At 34.4% G+C, this 16,410-nt stretch overlaps 1 protein-coding gene across 3 annotated transcripts; it reads left to right on the forward strand.

The window, feature by feature from the left end:
• Positions 1 to 6,115: 6,115 nt before the first annotated feature.
• Positions 6,116 to 15,605, forward strand: LOC127866521 (serine hydroxymethyltransferase-like). 3 transcript variants are annotated; one of them, XM_052407088.1, is made up of 8 exons: positions 6,116 to 6,270; positions 7,508 to 7,719; positions 8,025 to 8,383; positions 8,794 to 9,006; positions 9,191 to 9,427; positions 10,912 to 11,139; positions 12,128 to 12,335; positions 12,834 to 15,605. In XM_052407088.1, exons 2-7 carry the CDS (start codon positions 7,517 to 7,519, stop codon positions 12,292 to 12,294), a joined length of 1,407 nt encoding a protein of 468 aa, XP_052263048.1. In that variant the 5' UTR covers positions 6,116 to 6,270; positions 7,508 to 7,516; the 3' UTR covers positions 12,295 to 12,335; positions 12,834 to 15,605. The 3 variants fall into 3 exon arrangements, with proteins under 3 accessions (XP_052263048.1, XP_052263047.1, XP_052263049.1); XM_052407087.1 differs by having other exon boundaries at positions 12,128 to 15,605; XM_052407089.1 differs by lacking the exon at positions 6,116 to 6,270 and adding an exon at positions 6,592 to 6,739 and having other exon boundaries at positions 12,128 to 15,605.
• The last annotated feature ends 805 nt before the right edge of the window (positions 15,606 to 16,410 follow it).

Raw genomic sequence — 16,410 nt, forward strand, 5'->3', positions numbered from 1 at the left:
TTTTGATGGCACGACAAGTGTGTGAAACAGCGTGTGTATATCTCAGTAGCCAATTCATCGTTCTTTTCTTCTAACAAAAACAATATTAAGAAACAAACCTCGTCCGTTATCGTGAACATCTTGTTTAATGTTAAAATGTGTTTTGTGAAAAACAACTGTTCAACCTTGGCCTTCTTTTAAATAATCCGAGCACCGCGCCGCGATAATGTTTGAATCCATGAGCAATCAGTAATACGAAAATAACACAATTACGTTCGTTACATTGCTAATGATCGTGTTTTTAATGATTTGTACACTGTTATAACATTATAAAAACTATAATTATTGTAGCTATAACCTTTGCTTAGCCTTATTCGTGTTATCGCGTGGCCATGTAACAAATTTAATACTCGTTTTGACTATTGAACTTAGGGACGATTTTGTTCTAATCCGAGGGAATAATTAGGCCTATATTAGGCAATCAGCCACATAGTTAAAAGTAAATAATTACATCATTTTACAATATGTACAGAGGCGTCAGAGCTGGGGCGACAGGGACGGCGGCCGCCGCCCCAATATTTTTTGGCAAAAATGAAATTTCGGCAAAGACCTTTTTTTATTTTATTTTTTTTTTTCATTTCAATACCGGTATATTTGACAATATATTTACCACGAAGCAAGGTAATCCCGCTTTCGCGGTTATGACACGTGTATTGTTGATTGTCATCACCCGCCCGCGGTAATGTGCGCGTCAATTATGTTGATAATTGATCGGTCTCTTTCATTACGATAATCCCTTTATTCTTGAGTAATTAAACCTGGTATTCTTTAATTGACGGTATGATCTAAGCCTTTGCTTCTTTTTATTAATATAAAGGAAAGTATGACATGAAACAAATGTGCCGATATCCAATAGTCATTACTTATCACAAAATTAAGGATACCTCAAGATACCGGAATTAATTGTAATAACTCAAAGTAAATAGATAATTCTAAAAAACTTATTTAATGTTTTTTTTACAATTTTTGTGTCATTTCTATATGTCTACTCCAAACCAACGAACGAATTTCCAATTTCCAAAACGGAATTTCGGGAAAAAAATTCCGAAGAACGTTCTTTCAACCCACATGATCCCTATATTGTTGTGGCGCCTGCTACAAAGTACAAACTTCGACATATACAGATCACTTTTTCATCGTCTGTCTGTCTGTCACAACTTTTGTCATTCAGAATATGCCTGCAATAGACGTGTATAAGGATAGTTATCAGGCATAAAAACGCATCAGAATGCGCCATTTGATGCTAAAATTTGAAAGAAAAAAAAAATCCGGGGGAGGACCGGACCCACAACAACGGGAGCGGGATACCCGCTCCCATACCCACCCTCTCCGCCGCCCCAATGTCAATTTGCGTCCGACGCCCCATTCGAATTATTATTTTCATTCATGATGTGTTTTCTTAATGAGCAAACGCCTATTTGATGGTATCGTTTGAGGTAGGCTAAGGTCACAATTGTCTTGTAATTTGACTTTGGACCCTACATTATCGCCGTGGCGTAGCGGATGTGGTGTCCGCCTAGCGATCGGGAGGTCATGGGTTCCATCACCACTGTGAGAGCGTTCTTTAGATCTTCCCCATATATACCAAGGAAACGAACTCGAGAGCGTTTCATATAAGCCTAAGGCTTGTTATGCAATCGAGATTAAATGAATAGGTTAAAAAAATAAATAAACCCTACATTATAAGTTCAATGCTCTTTAAACTGGCGTATGGAATACCAGGATGTGTAGCTACATTTTACCTCTACCTTGTGTATCAGTGATGGCTGTATTCATAACGTAGTTATTTTTATAATAACCTTTCCATATTCAAAAATATGCTGCTATAAATATACGTAAGAAGGCATTGGATCACTGTGCGGTATCACAATGGCTTTCGAAGATTGACGCTTTTCTTAACAGAATTTAGTTATTTGTGAAACTTTTGCTATAAATCCGTATGGTAAAGGACATGTATATTGTATATGTGTATATATTTATATACATACTCTATTTCGTGATGTCGAAAAAATCTCGCATCGCTGTGTGTGATATGGGTTTTGCTAGTGTACAATCACATTACATTATTAAAAACCCGGCGCCCGATGTACTGATGTTGATGCATCAAGGTTAGGTTGTCGACAAATTGGGAAATCGACATTGGATAAGTTTACGTAACCCGAGATGCCTCCAAGTTTCAAGGTCGAAACGTTTGTGCAGTATGCAACCAGTGCTAAAAGGTTGGCGTACATAAATTAATATTTTGAAAGTGAACTACAGTGCGTCAACAGCAGGAATACGATACCTTAGCGCGTGCTTCTCTATTTTTGAAAATGGACCGATTGCGTAATAGTCCATAACTATATCGTACATGTATATGCAATTTTAAACGTATATGCCAGAATTTTTTTAAATATTAATATATGAGTTATTTTCTTAGTGAGTTACTTTTTTAAATATCATGTGTTATTGCTTCTGATTAACCCGAATGTTGCCACCATTGATGCGCTGCCATGGAGTATTTCGGTATATCTCCTTAGGCATTACAAACAATACTGACAAGTGGGGTCATCTTTGGCTCGAATGTTTGCAAAATCGCCAGTGAAGGAAGACACTTACCGTTTCGCCAATCACATGATTATATAGTTTTCACCATGGTGCAAGGTTTATAAACATTCGAGTAAACCAGTAACTGACACTAAGACGTCACAATGTTAATGCATTAACTTTTTCACTTTTAATTTTCAAGTACACAAGCCATCGAGGAAACAGACATGTTGTGTATGCATTTCCATCCCTCGACGTTAATGTAATGACTGTTTGTTTATAGCAAAATGTATGCATTGATGGTGGATCATGTCCACAAAGCGCGTGCACAGTGAGAGTATATGAGTACACAATTCCTTATATCGTCGGTCATTTCTATATCTCTTTATTGTGTCTTACGCGGGGTCTCCTCTTTATCAGCGTAGCTGTCTAACACAAGTTTTCACCAGAATTTAACTTTACCAGGAGCCAATAAAATGTTAGAAAATTTCCCACCAGTAAGCCTGAATAAATAGCAGGAATATTCGCATTTGTTTAGATTCCTTAATTAAGCAAATTAAAAAAACACGTGCTTTCTTGTCTTCAAAAAGTGTTATAATCTGCAAATGGTTGACAATCTGTTTTATGTAGTATATCATAAATGATGTACGAAAATCCACACTATTGCTGTAAATGTTTATATATTTATTCGATTGTATTTTGTGCTGTAGTTTTTCTAACAATATGTTATTTTAATAAGCAAACACACTCATACAATACTTGACAATTGTATTTGTTAATATTGCCCAGTCCAACCCGAAGAAGATCTACTTAAAAATTCGAATGTGGATGACTCCGACCATTTATTTAAGTTGTTTACCTACCATTCGGAAATTTCATCCCATGAGTTCAAATAAGTTAAATAGTAGGAAGCAGATTTATTTCAATATCGTCTTATGTTCTAAATAGCTAAACTCGCAAGATTCAAAAACCGAATTTAAGAGTAGAAATCGCCGATTTGATGTTTGAAGATCTCCATGTGGGAAGCTGCCGTTGTTGCTCATTTAGTGTCCAACAAATTTAAACAAAAAGTATATTACCACTGGTTAGTATATCCCATATGACACCATCCACATGATTAATTTTCCTAAAAGTAATACTATGAGGACGAGACACGTCTTCGAAGCTCACATCGAATGCGACCGACATTCCTTCGCGTTTTCCTTTGGGAAGCCCCATGAATAAAGTAAGGATGTAAAATTCCACAATATAATTAACATTCAAATACATATTTACTGGTTAGAAGTATACAGAGTGTACATTTACGTATGTAAAAATGTTGAGCTGTGTTTTGTCACGGACTCTAGATGGGAATGTCAATATACGTTCCGTGGTTTTTATGGAGCCTCTCAATGCTTATGTATTTTATATGTCTCAAGTTTTATGTTAAAGCAATTTTTTATTTGACAGCGGTTGCCCGTAAATGACATTTATAGTATTATACAAAATTTCAAAAAGTTCTGCCAGGCACAATTCGAGAGAAGCCTCTACAATCGCTTAAATTAAACAAACAAACACATGTGTTGTGCCGTTTACTTCATTTGTCACAAAAGGGGCCTTTTCACAGATTTTGATATGTATTTAAGTTTGTGATTGGATGCTTTAAATTTGATAACTGTAAATATTGGATCTAAATAGCTCCAGTAAAAACAATAATAACAATAAAAATGTCTTCTATAAATGGGCTCGAACCATTGACCTTTGGAAAAAAGTCTAGCAATTTAACCACTCGGCCGTCCGTGCTCATTCAGTGGTTGGTGTATATTTATACATTATATAGCAATTATCGTAATGTCACATGAGTGAGACAAAATTTAACGATAACAACAGAACTCTCGAAATTATTCAATCGTTTCGCGTTTGTAACGCTTTATAATTTTCAGGTTGTTTAATAGGCTTAAGTTGCATTTACTGGTTATTTTAGAGTATGGTACATTTTCATTATTCCAGTTTCCTCGCAAATATTATAACTACACCGAAAATGTGCAAATCTGAAACATTATTTTTCTTCAATTTTGTCAATTCACCTAAACGTGTAAATGTCCCTTTAATTAAGCTCACCCTCTTAGAACACTCATTCGTCGCGATCTATATGAGTCCGCAAAGGTAGATGACCAAGTACATTCTTGTCGCGTTATCCCTACATCGCTGTAGAAACACCGTGGTCATGATGATTGTTGAATGTGTCGGCATTTGTATCTGCCGCTTCTACTTTAAGTCGCCTTACCTTAAGTTATCTCTAGCCACTTTTCGAGGCCCACGCTGAAATGGACACAATTTAAACATCCTATAAAACCGTTTAATGTGGTAAAACTATGAGTTAGGAAAACTGTAAGTGATATATTTTTTATATTGAAATCAACGATAATATCCCGATTTAAATCTTTGCTCCGGTTTTGCATTCATATTTCACATATATAGACATATATTCATTTCATGGTCTTAAAACACTAGTATACTGAACCTAAAGACCTATTTGGAATCGTACAAAGTATTGATAATGGATTGAGAAATGTATAAGGTATTTTTTTATAAAAGGAAGGAAACAATAAACTGCCATAAAAAGAACGATTTAATTTATTTGTATACATATTTTTTTTGTTTGCTTTCTTAGTTCAAAGCCAGGAATTAAGTGTATCATTACAATATTTGAAACAAGTCGCTGTGCTGTTTAAGGTATGTGTCCAAATCGTAGGCGCCCATCAGCTTGCGAAGATATGGTCGTCTAGCCCGTTTATTAAATACAAAGTCACTTATATAGCGAAACATATTTTTCAATATTTAATTTCGCTTTACATAGGCCTATAACTATAAACTCATTTTCCAAAGAAAATGCACAACAAATGCGCTTTAAGTTTAGATATAAACTGAAATTCCATCTGAATTCCTACTGTTGTTTACATCTCTCTGATCTAAATTTGAGCGGTATCACATTTAGTTCTCAACATGAGAATGAGTATGTTGAACAAAACACGTGCATGTACAGTGCAGCGACATGAGAATCTATTTGCTGGCTTGACTGTGCGAAACATTGGCGAGGCGACGATTCTTGCAGCTCGATTTTCAATCGCTGCAAAAAAAGTAGTAGTAGTAGTAGTAGTAGTAGTAGTAGTAGTAGTAGTAGTAGTAGTAGTAGTAATAGTAGTAGAAGTAGTAGTAGTAGTAGTAGTAGTAGTAGTAGTAGTAGTAGTAGTAGTAGTAGTAGTAGTAGAAGTAGTAATAGTAGTAATAGCAGTAGCAGTAGCAGTAGCAGCAGCAGTAGTAGTAGTAGCGTATATAATATATTGATGAAGTTTACTATAAATATGTACCTTTTAAGAACACAAAGTCCTGTTCTGTTTTCAGTTTTGTCATTACGTTTCGTTTTTTTCCGAGAACCATGTTCTTGGTCGCACCTGAAATGAAACATAAAACAGCTCTTTAGAAAAGCAAATTGTGAAATCACGATTTCAACATTTCCGAACAAGCCTTTTACTTCAGCGATGCGACGTCACCGCATGGTAGAACGTAGAAAACATCCGCATTTTCGACTAACGTTTATGCATTAACCAATAAACGTGTTTCTTACAATCACATAAGGATTTTGATTGGTAGATGATATCCTTTTATATAACCTGCAACAACTTCGCGATCTCATTTCTCCTGATAAAGTGAAAGTGCAAGGAGGTAAGCATGTCTTTACAAATGTGTTATCTTTTCGTAAATATGTCGCAATAGCCTGATTAAACCGGTCAACGATGACGATATGTTTCATAATTGTTTCTTAAACAATATAGACAGAGACGCCATTTAGTTAAGCGATTTTAGGAAACGCTTTATTTTTCAATGTTTTGTTGCATAACGATGCTTACGGAATATTAACATTCACAAATTGTGCTTTCGGTTTAATGTCTCTAGACTTTTTGACAAAAAATATTATTGCATAGTTTTTTACTATTGCTCTTTGGACTGGGCTGTCATATTGATCTTAAAATGAAGTATAAGAGATGCCTACCGTATTGAAGGTTTGATGTTCATTGAGAAAAACAACAACAGCGTAAAACAAATACTACTTATGATCGTCATTTCTTCCATGAACTTGCCTGAAGTTACATTAATAACCATTTTGTGTGTGCTCTGTTATTCACAATAATAGGTAATTCCTGTATAAACTATGTTTTATGTGATTAAAAGTTTTATCTTTATTACATAGACACTTGCTTTTCATTGAAAATCTCAATTCAAATGCTTTAAGTAATGCAGATCTAACTGCAACATTTAATAATAATTATAATACAATGCATTAATTAACTGGAAACACATTTTAAATGCTTAATAGACACCTACTTTAAATAATATGCAAGTTTAAAACCGTTTCACAAAAGTGACACTTGAACATTTCTTTTTTAAACTAACTAAATAAACTTGATTATTTGATATGAAATGATTTATGTTCTCAAATTAATAAAACATCTTTATTGAAAATTGTTGTCAATGGCAATCTTGCTGCAAATTGAGTTTCGATATGATTGCTTTTTATGCTACAATTAAATTAAATTTTATCAATTAAATTTTGGTTTATAGTAACCTTTTATAAATAATAAAAAAAGCCTAAGCCTTCTCCTAGCTACTTTAACATTTTGAGGATTTTGTAAATACTCACTGTTGATTGCCTATGCATGGCTACAAAATGATTAAAAACTTGTGAAGATTTTTTACCCAATATCTTATTTGTTGAAGTTTTCTATTGAAAAGATGTGTAATTGATTAATTTATATAAGAAAACAAAAAGATGTGGTTGATGTTGACAATTAAGCTTGACAATCTGAGGATAAAAGCCTGTCTCAGAAAAAGAGATACAAGGTGAATACAGACGTTGCCTATATAAAACAAACAATATTATGTTATTTTTATGATTCCATAGTTAACAAAAATGGCTGGTGATGGCAAGTGGAATCTACAAGATGACATACGTGAGGATGATCCTGAAATGCACGCCCTCATCACAGCAGAGAAGGACAGGCAGAGGAAGGGCTTGGAAATGATCGCTTCAGAGAATTTTGCGAGCAAGTCTGTTTTGCAAGCATTGGGATCCTGTTTGAATAACAAGTACTCCGAAGGACAGCCAGGACAAAGGTACATAACTCTGAATACTTGAATGAATATCCAATCTTCGTAACTGCAAGAATATAACAATTCTCAAAAATCAATATGCTTTGTATTTTGACAGATATTATATAATATGGAATTATAGAAAACTGAACACAGAAATAAGGAAACAGAAGACTATTCTGTAGTTCATTATTTACCGTGTAAATATTATTTATTTTGTTGCAACAGGATATACAGATTATGCTTACATAAATTACAAACTTGCTAAGTGAAACATTTTGATATGGAAATAGTATTCATATGTGGAGTTATTTTTGGTAATGTTGCAGGTACTATGGTGGTAATGAATACATCGACAAAATCGAGCTGTTGTGCAAGAAAAGAGCATTAGAAGCCTTTGGTCTTAGCCCAGAGGAGTGGGGCGTGAATGTTCAGCCACACTCTGGATCTCCTGCTAACTTTGCTGTTTACACTGCATTGATTGGGCCGCATGGTCGAATTATGGGGCTGCATTTGCCTGAGGGTGGACATTTGAGTCATGGCTTCATGACAGGAACAAAGAAAATTTCAGCAACTTCCATGTTCTTTGAATCTTTTCCATACAAACTAGACCCTCTTACTGGGACTATAGACTACGACAGACTTGCTGAAAATGCAAAGCTCTTCCTTCCCCAAATAATAATTGCAGGTATATTAAATGAATGTTTTTTATCAAGTACTTCTAACTGTATCTTGTACAGAACAAAAATCATTGTTGTCCTTGTGCTTAAACATTTGTGTTTTACATTTGTATTTCTAAAGTAGGAATAAACATTTTGTATAAAAGTGATTCTGCCTCTTCTGAAACATCCTCTGAAGCAGTTATTTAATAGTCATTTATGCATTAATGTACCCGTATGCTAAAAGAAGAGATGCAAGACGTGATTTTTAAAAATAGTTTATCACACAGCAGCTTGAGATCTTTTCATACCTTTAATTTTATTATGATCATTGTCTTAAAGTAATAATTCAGAGGAAAGAATACCTGTCTATTGTTGCCACAAAAAATAATTGCAGATTCAGTACTGTATTTCAAGTTTGTCTTGTAACTGTTACCAGGAGTTAGCTGCTATTCCCGTCACCTTGACTACAAAAGGTTCCGAGAGATTGCAGATGAGAACGGGTCCTACCTGCTGGCTGACATGGCCCATGTGAGCGGTTTGGTGGCTGCAGGACTGGCTCCGAATCCCTTCGAGTACTGCGATGTTGTGACCACCACCACACATAAGACACTTCGGGGAGCACGATCAGGAATGATCTTTTTCAGAAAAGGTAAATTTTATGTTTTAGCATTGCTTATTTGTAAGTAATTGGTTAAGATTCAGACCTGTCAAACAAATATGCAGAAAATTACTGTATTTGGCAGGTATTTAACTGCTGTAGGATTCAGTGACTGTTAAGAAAATTCTCAAGTAGTTGACTTAAAACAACTGTATCCATTGTTACTGATGCACAGGTGTCCGCAGAGTGAAACCAGATGGCACAAAAGAGATGTACAACCTGGAGCGACCAATCAATGAAGCAGTGTTCCCTGGCCTGCAGGGGGGTCCACACAATCACCAGATTGGTGCCGTTGCTGTGGCTCTAAGGCAGGCCTGTCAGCCTGAGTTCAAGGTGTACCAGAAACAAGTCCTGGCAAATGCTCAGGTCCTCGCCAAAGAATTCCTTGCACGCAACTACACACTTGTGTCGGGTAATATTTAGCATGATTAAAGCTTATTATTTGTTGGTTGTAAATAATTTGCATTAAATTCTTTCAACAGGCTTAAAGTTTGTAAGGACACTTTAAGGAATATTAACCTTAAACAAACACACATGTTATTTACCATTTTGCCAGATTTGACAGATATGAACTGATTGAGAAAAGTTAATATTAACTTGTTATAGAACAGCAATACAAATTCCAAATAATATGTTAAAGGGTTCTAATGTATAGGGCAGGTTGCTGCCTGGGATATGCTTCTTTTTGTCCCCTACCAGTTTCACCGGAGGGGACTTATGGTTTGCACTCCATCTGTCTGTCAGTCTGTCTGTCAGTCAGTCCGTCACACTTTTCTGGATCCTGCGATTACTTTAAAAGTTCTTAATATTTTTTCATGAAACTTGCACGTCATTTCATTTTGTTCCTACGTCAAAAATTGTGGTTGCTAGGGCAACCAAAAAAAAAATTAAAAAAAAATCTGAAAATGGTGGAATTTCTGACAATGGTGGAGCCTGTAGGGAACCATATTGCTTGACAATAGCCTTGTTTTATTCTCCTACCCTGAAAGGTTGGTGACACACACAATGTGAACATGTTTAGGGCCTTTTCACAGATTGTTTTGGCATTTATGGGAGGTATTGAGTTGATTAAAGAAAACAACTTTAGTATAACAACAAGAAAACATTTTAAAATTGTTAAAGTAATTTAGACAATGTTGTACTACCAGGTTTTAACCAAGGTTTTCCGGATCAAATGTTATTTCATAAACCTATCAACTATCCTGATATATTACATCTTGAGATAACAGCTATTATTATCAGTCAATATGTTGACACAAACTTAAACCAAAACAAAAGCAATAGTTATACTACAAATTATTTTGTCTTGTTAATTTTTTAATCATTTGTTCAATTTCTTACAATAATTCATTAAACCTCTGTTTTTAGTATATTTAAGAAATCAGGACTTTTATGGCTGCTTTTATAGCCTTTATTTGGTCATATTCCCAATGGCAATTTATTTTCACCCAATCCTTTGAAGATGTTATGTCCTTATTACTAACATCTTTGATCTTAATGATTAAAGTTTTCTGTTTTATTTCTGTTTTATCAATATTTTAAAATTTTATGCATTGAGATATAATCCATTTTCCCATTTACAAGTAATTAGATGCTTACATTTCCAATTGACGGAATAGGTCATATTCCCAAAATGTTGAGAAAAGCCATGGTAGTATTTTTCCACTTTCGTGTTTCAAAAGTTCTATTGGGCAATTTGAGAACACGCCATGTTATCTTGTTATTTTCAAAAATTGTTCTGGTACCGTAATATGCCATGACTGGAATTTATGGAGCATTTTATTAAGGACATTTATTGGTTACCACTTCAGTCAGAAAGAGAATGCCAGAAAAATATACACATCATTTATGAATGATAGGTTGTTCATTCTGCTGTTCTTGCTGTATTTTCTTAAGGTGGGACAGACAACCATCTGATCTGGGTGAACTTGAAACCAATGGAAATCGATGCTCATCGCGCAGAAAGTGTCCTGGAGCAGATTGGCATTGCTGTGAACAAGAACACTGTACCAGGAGACAAGAGCGCTCTGAGGCCCAGCGGTCTGCGTATCGGCTCCCCCGCACTGACCTCACGAAACATGAAGGAAGAGGATTTCAAGAAGATTGTTGACTTTTTGGACAAAGGTACAGTGGACTATTGGTGGTCAATGTGTCAGTTGTTGTCATTTTGTCTGTTCGCATTGGTAGTTGTAGTAGCTGTGTTATCTGTTAACATCTAAAGTTCCTATTGACTTTTTGTATTTACAGTTTTCTTATCATATTGTATGTGTACTGAAATTACATTGGCAGTTCTAGAACTGTTTCGTCTGTTAACTTTGACAGTTCTTGTGGCAATTTTTCCTGTTTATGTTTTTCAACACTGGTTATTGTCCCCTACCAGTGAAACCGGAGGGGACTTATGGTTTGTACTCTGTCTGTCTGTCTGTCAGTCAGTCCGTCACACTTTTCTGGATCCTGCGATAACTCTAAAAGCTCTTAATATTTTTTATGAAACTTGAAACAATGGATAGATGGCAATATTGATATTATGCACGTCATTTCATTTTGTGCCTACGTTAAAAATTCTGGTTGCTATTGCAACAAATTAAAAAATATTTATTTTTTTACTGACAATGGTGGAGTTTCACCGGTAGGGGACCATATTGCTTGGCAATCTCTTGTTGAAGTTGTTGTTTCACTAATGGACAAAAGTGGTATTAGGTCTGTAAAAGTTCCTATTTTGTCAGTTTACACTGGTTGTTCTATTTGCTTTTTTGTCAGTTTACAGTTGCTATTATGTTTAAATAGTAGACACTGGGTGTTTAAGTTTCTATTTTGTTTATGGAGACTGGTTGTTCAGATAGCTTTTTTAGGAGCTATTTTCAAGTTGCTATTTTAGGTTTCTAGTTAAGAGTGGAGTTTCAACATTTAAAATGATTGTTTAATCTTAAAACAAAGATAGGTTTTTGAATTTACTGTTAAAATAAACTTACATATTTCATATAATGTATTGTGTTATTGTGTGAAAAATATTTATTATTTACCATTAATTAAAATATTTCGCACTGAATCCAATTAGCAGAAATACATGGAAGTTTTACACCAGTGAACCTGATTTTGTCTTTTCAAACAGGTATAAAGCTATCCAAAGAAATTCAGTCCAACTGTGGGCCTACAATAAAGGAGTTTAAGACCAAATTGGAAGAAGATGAAGCCGTGAGAGCTCAGATATCTGCTCTGAAAGCTGAAGTTGAAGCGTTTGCCGTGCAGTTCCCACTTCCTGGTTTTGATAGCTGGTAGAAAGTTGTGTCACTGACAGAGTGGGAGTTGTTGGTTGAAATCCAAGGTTTATGCCAGGGTTATCGTTAGATGTTTAGATTCTATAGACCTTGTGCTTGAAAAATTATGGAGTCAGATTTTCAGATGTTAAATATTTAAATATTTAGATGTTAAAAATTTAAATTTAATTATTTAACTACTTAGTTAGTTTCTTTGTGCATACTAGTTCATTCTCTCTCAATGTTTCTGAAATCCCATTTTACCCAAATACTATGCAATTTAACACAATTTGTATTGTATAAAATATACTATTGATTTAGCTTTCCCGTTTGCATTAAAAATCATGCAAGTCAGATGCATGGGGTATGACATTTAGTATTACATAGTTCATTAAATTGTTCAAATAAGGCAAGTTAGATGCCATGTAACTGATGTTATTGATGTACATTCTCATGACAATGCATACTGGAATCACTATGGACGACTATCTATGTCACAAACTTGTCTGTAGGTGTTCTCCTACACATTCCAAAGTACAACATTCAAAATGTATACCTGTACCTGAAGGCTTTGTTTCTTATGATAAGAATTCTTGCATGTGCTGTTTGTGTATCATCAGGTGATGGGGGAGGGTATTCTTCATCATTCTTGTGACAAATTCTATAAACTTCCTGTTTTATTATTGAATTTTGTACATGTAGCTTTCTTTCAATAGAATAAATGATTTCAATATACTAGTAACTAAAACTGCATATTCAGGGGTGTGATTTTTCTGAGGATTTCCGCGGATCGGGTTGTCCCGGATGTCACATCGTGTTCTTAAAATGCGCTCTGTAATTTGTTTGCAAATGGCGCCGTTGTGAAGAGAAAATTAAGATTATTGAAATAACAAAAAGCAATCGAATAAACGACTGACATCACCTAGTCTGATAGGAATAATGAAATGTGTTTGTCAAAAAAAAGACTACGTTTTAGATACAAGCAACACATATTTTGTTAAGAAATGTGCCCACTGAATTTGTGTCACGGAAACCAGTGTTTGCAAATTGGAGTGTAGTCTACTCGCGAAGTAAAACAATTTAGAGAGTATCGTTCGAACATGGTAATAGACAAACATGATTTGATTTTTATATGTCTGTGGGTCTGTGTATAATCAGATTCATATGCATATTCTGCTTTATTATGTTTGTCACGCTGTTCAGTTAACTGAAATAGCTTTGAACTGAGTGAAGATGTGAAATGCAAGATATTGAAAGGTAAACAAATTAAATATATTAATTTAACTCAATTATTACATCATTAACACCAGAAGAACACTCAAGTGTGTTTGTTTATATTTAGTCTATTAACTGTCATTCAATACATTGAAAAACTGCTGCTATTGATCACAATAAATACTTACTTAACTGTTTACTTTGCATCCTCAGTATGTTAAATGTGAAGTTCAACAGGTTTTTATAAAGAAATATTGTTATGAAGTTCAAAAAGTTGTTTATTTTAATGTCTGTTTTTATGTTTGTTATTGCGTTATGCGCGCCAATCGCGTAGTCAAAATCAGTCAACAGAATTTTCCTCCCCTCTGACTTTGCCTCAATCACACCCCTGATATTGTGACATGACAGACCCAGACATGAGATTTTTAATATATTTTGAATTTACTTGGCGTGTACAGTTTTATGTTGTATTGTACATATGTTAGTATTAGGTTAACCTGTTTTTAAATTTCTTCTGGACTTAAATTCAGATCCATATATTTCAGTACTGGTACAGTTCAATTTAATGATGATGTTGTTAATGGTTGATGGGATTATGATGAAAAGTAAGGCTAAGAAAGTTTTTTATCACATGCTATACCCTGTTTCCCATGTATAATATCCATTAAGAATATTTTTATCTTACACATGTGTAATATACTTTTTAAGCGTTTTCATTGGCGTAGTTTTCGTTCGATTGACCAATCGCATTTTGTTATTTTGCTGAAATTACGTTGCAACGTCAAATGACGTCACAAAATGTAAACATTTTATTATGTTTGCGTAAATATTTATTTCAGTTGCTCATTTAAAAGCATGTGATAAAAAAGATCTGACACTCGTCATATCATACCATATTGTATTAAACTCGTCCAAGAAATTCGTTAGTAAGCGAGCCAAAGACTCGCTTACTGTCAAAATTCCTGAACTCGTTTAATAAAATGTGCTATGATATGACAGCGCGTGCCAGATCCTATATCTATGTTGCTGAAGATTTTTTAATGATTTGTCTCAAATTTGTTATGTGTAATACACATTTGGTTTCATTTCAATCATGAATGTTGATCATGCCCAGCTTGGAAGAAGTTGGCGGGATGGGTGGCTGGAATTGCTAGGTCTTGTCTGTTTGTTACTTGGATGGTTGGTTTGGCAGTTATTAGACCATTTAGTTGTCATATGTTATCTATAGTTTGTGTGATCATTTAAGTCTGTATGCTTTGTTATTTGACAGGAAAAGACGACTTTGAACAAGGTTTTCTACAGAAAATAATTCAAAATCTGCCTTATATGTGAATCCCATATTCGAATTCAAATATATTTATGCAATATTATTGGCATGTAATTGACAGTTCAGCATATTGCAATTAAGACCATGGTTATCTTATCAGAACTAAGTTATTCAAATATTAACCAAATTTATTTCTTTGCAAAGGGCATTTTTTTTTAGCCTCAAGTATACCGATAACTGAGGAGGAAAGGAAGGGAGATACCTTTCAACTTTGAGGTTATTAGGTCATGGTTACCAGGGTTTGAAACATGCCAAGGAAGAAGTGTCACTTTGGAGATTAAAGGGTCAAGGTCACTGGGGCTTGTGAAAACATAATTTCCGCTTAAATCAAACATAAATAAGAACAGAAATCCATGAAATTTAATTTACTCCTGTTGAATTAATGTGCATGTGCAATATTTAAAAACAAAATATAGCAAATATTGTGCTATATTGCATATTTTGCTTGTGAGTTAATTAATGTTAAATAAAGATCTCTTGCTATAGTCGTGATGTTTGATAATCCATTTATTATTGGAGTTGCATGACCAGAAATGTTAATGTCTGCAAAATTCACTCACAAATTTTTAATAGTTCCATTCATAATATTGACTTGTAGTCCATGCTTAATCATGTATGAATCTGATTTGAACTTTTCTTTTTTAAATTAGTTTGTTAATTAAATGTTAGTACATGAATTATTATTTAAAATAAACAGTTACACAATGAACTTGGGGACAGTAATATTGATTACATTATGATTCATTTGGTGCATATAATTGTCAATAGTTCTTAATAAAGTGTTAAACAATTTTGTTGTTTGTGGTTTTGACAAATGCCATAATGCCAAGCACTGGAGGGCTTCAAATCATTACTTATATACTGTTGATGTTTTATGCTCAACAAAAATCGTTAATACAAAAGATGTTGATGTTCAGTGTTAATTGACAACTTATAGCTCCATACCACTCACTCTAGATGAAACTTGGTCGCATAGGTAAAAGCCTGGGCTAAAACAAATTAGTTACATCAGTACACTTTGGTCAGATAGTCTGCTTGTATCAGATATTAGTGAAAGCCGTTCAAATTATGCCCCTAGGATCAACCGAGGCCTTGACTTGGGTGTCGACACTCAAATTGACATATATGGAATTGTTTTGAATGTGACCCCTAGATCAAAGTAAGTCTCGCTCAAGAAAAAAAATTGTTGTAGAAGACTTTTAGATGATGCTGTATTAGAAAGATGTAAGCTAAGGTGTGTGCGGTTTTACACAAGATCATATCGGGAATATCTTAAAAATCATTTTGTCTAAAGTTGCAGTTTTCATATTTGGTATGTAGCAACATCTAAATTGTCTCTGCATAGTGTTTAGACACATCCCTGGGGTCAAAAGTTTCCATTCACCAGTTGCATAAACTTAAAACAAGAGGGCCTGAAAGGCCCAAAGTTGCTCACCTGAGATAAACAAGATATTATTGGGACAAATCTTTTGACCAAGTTTCATGAAAATTGGAAAATAAATGTGGCCTCTAGAGTGTAATTAAGGTTTTACTATAGCCACATAAGGAGAACTTCCCCGCACCTTGGCAGCCATGTTTTTCAACCAACCGGCATCA

Source organism: Dreissena polymorpha, chromosome 2 (genome assembly GCF_020536995.1).
Source record: "Dreissena polymorpha isolate Duluth1 chromosome 2, UMN_Dpol_1.0, whole genome shotgun sequence".
Classification (NCBI taxonomy): domain Eukaryota; kingdom Metazoa; phylum Mollusca; class Bivalvia; order Myida; family Dreissenidae; genus Dreissena; species Dreissena polymorpha.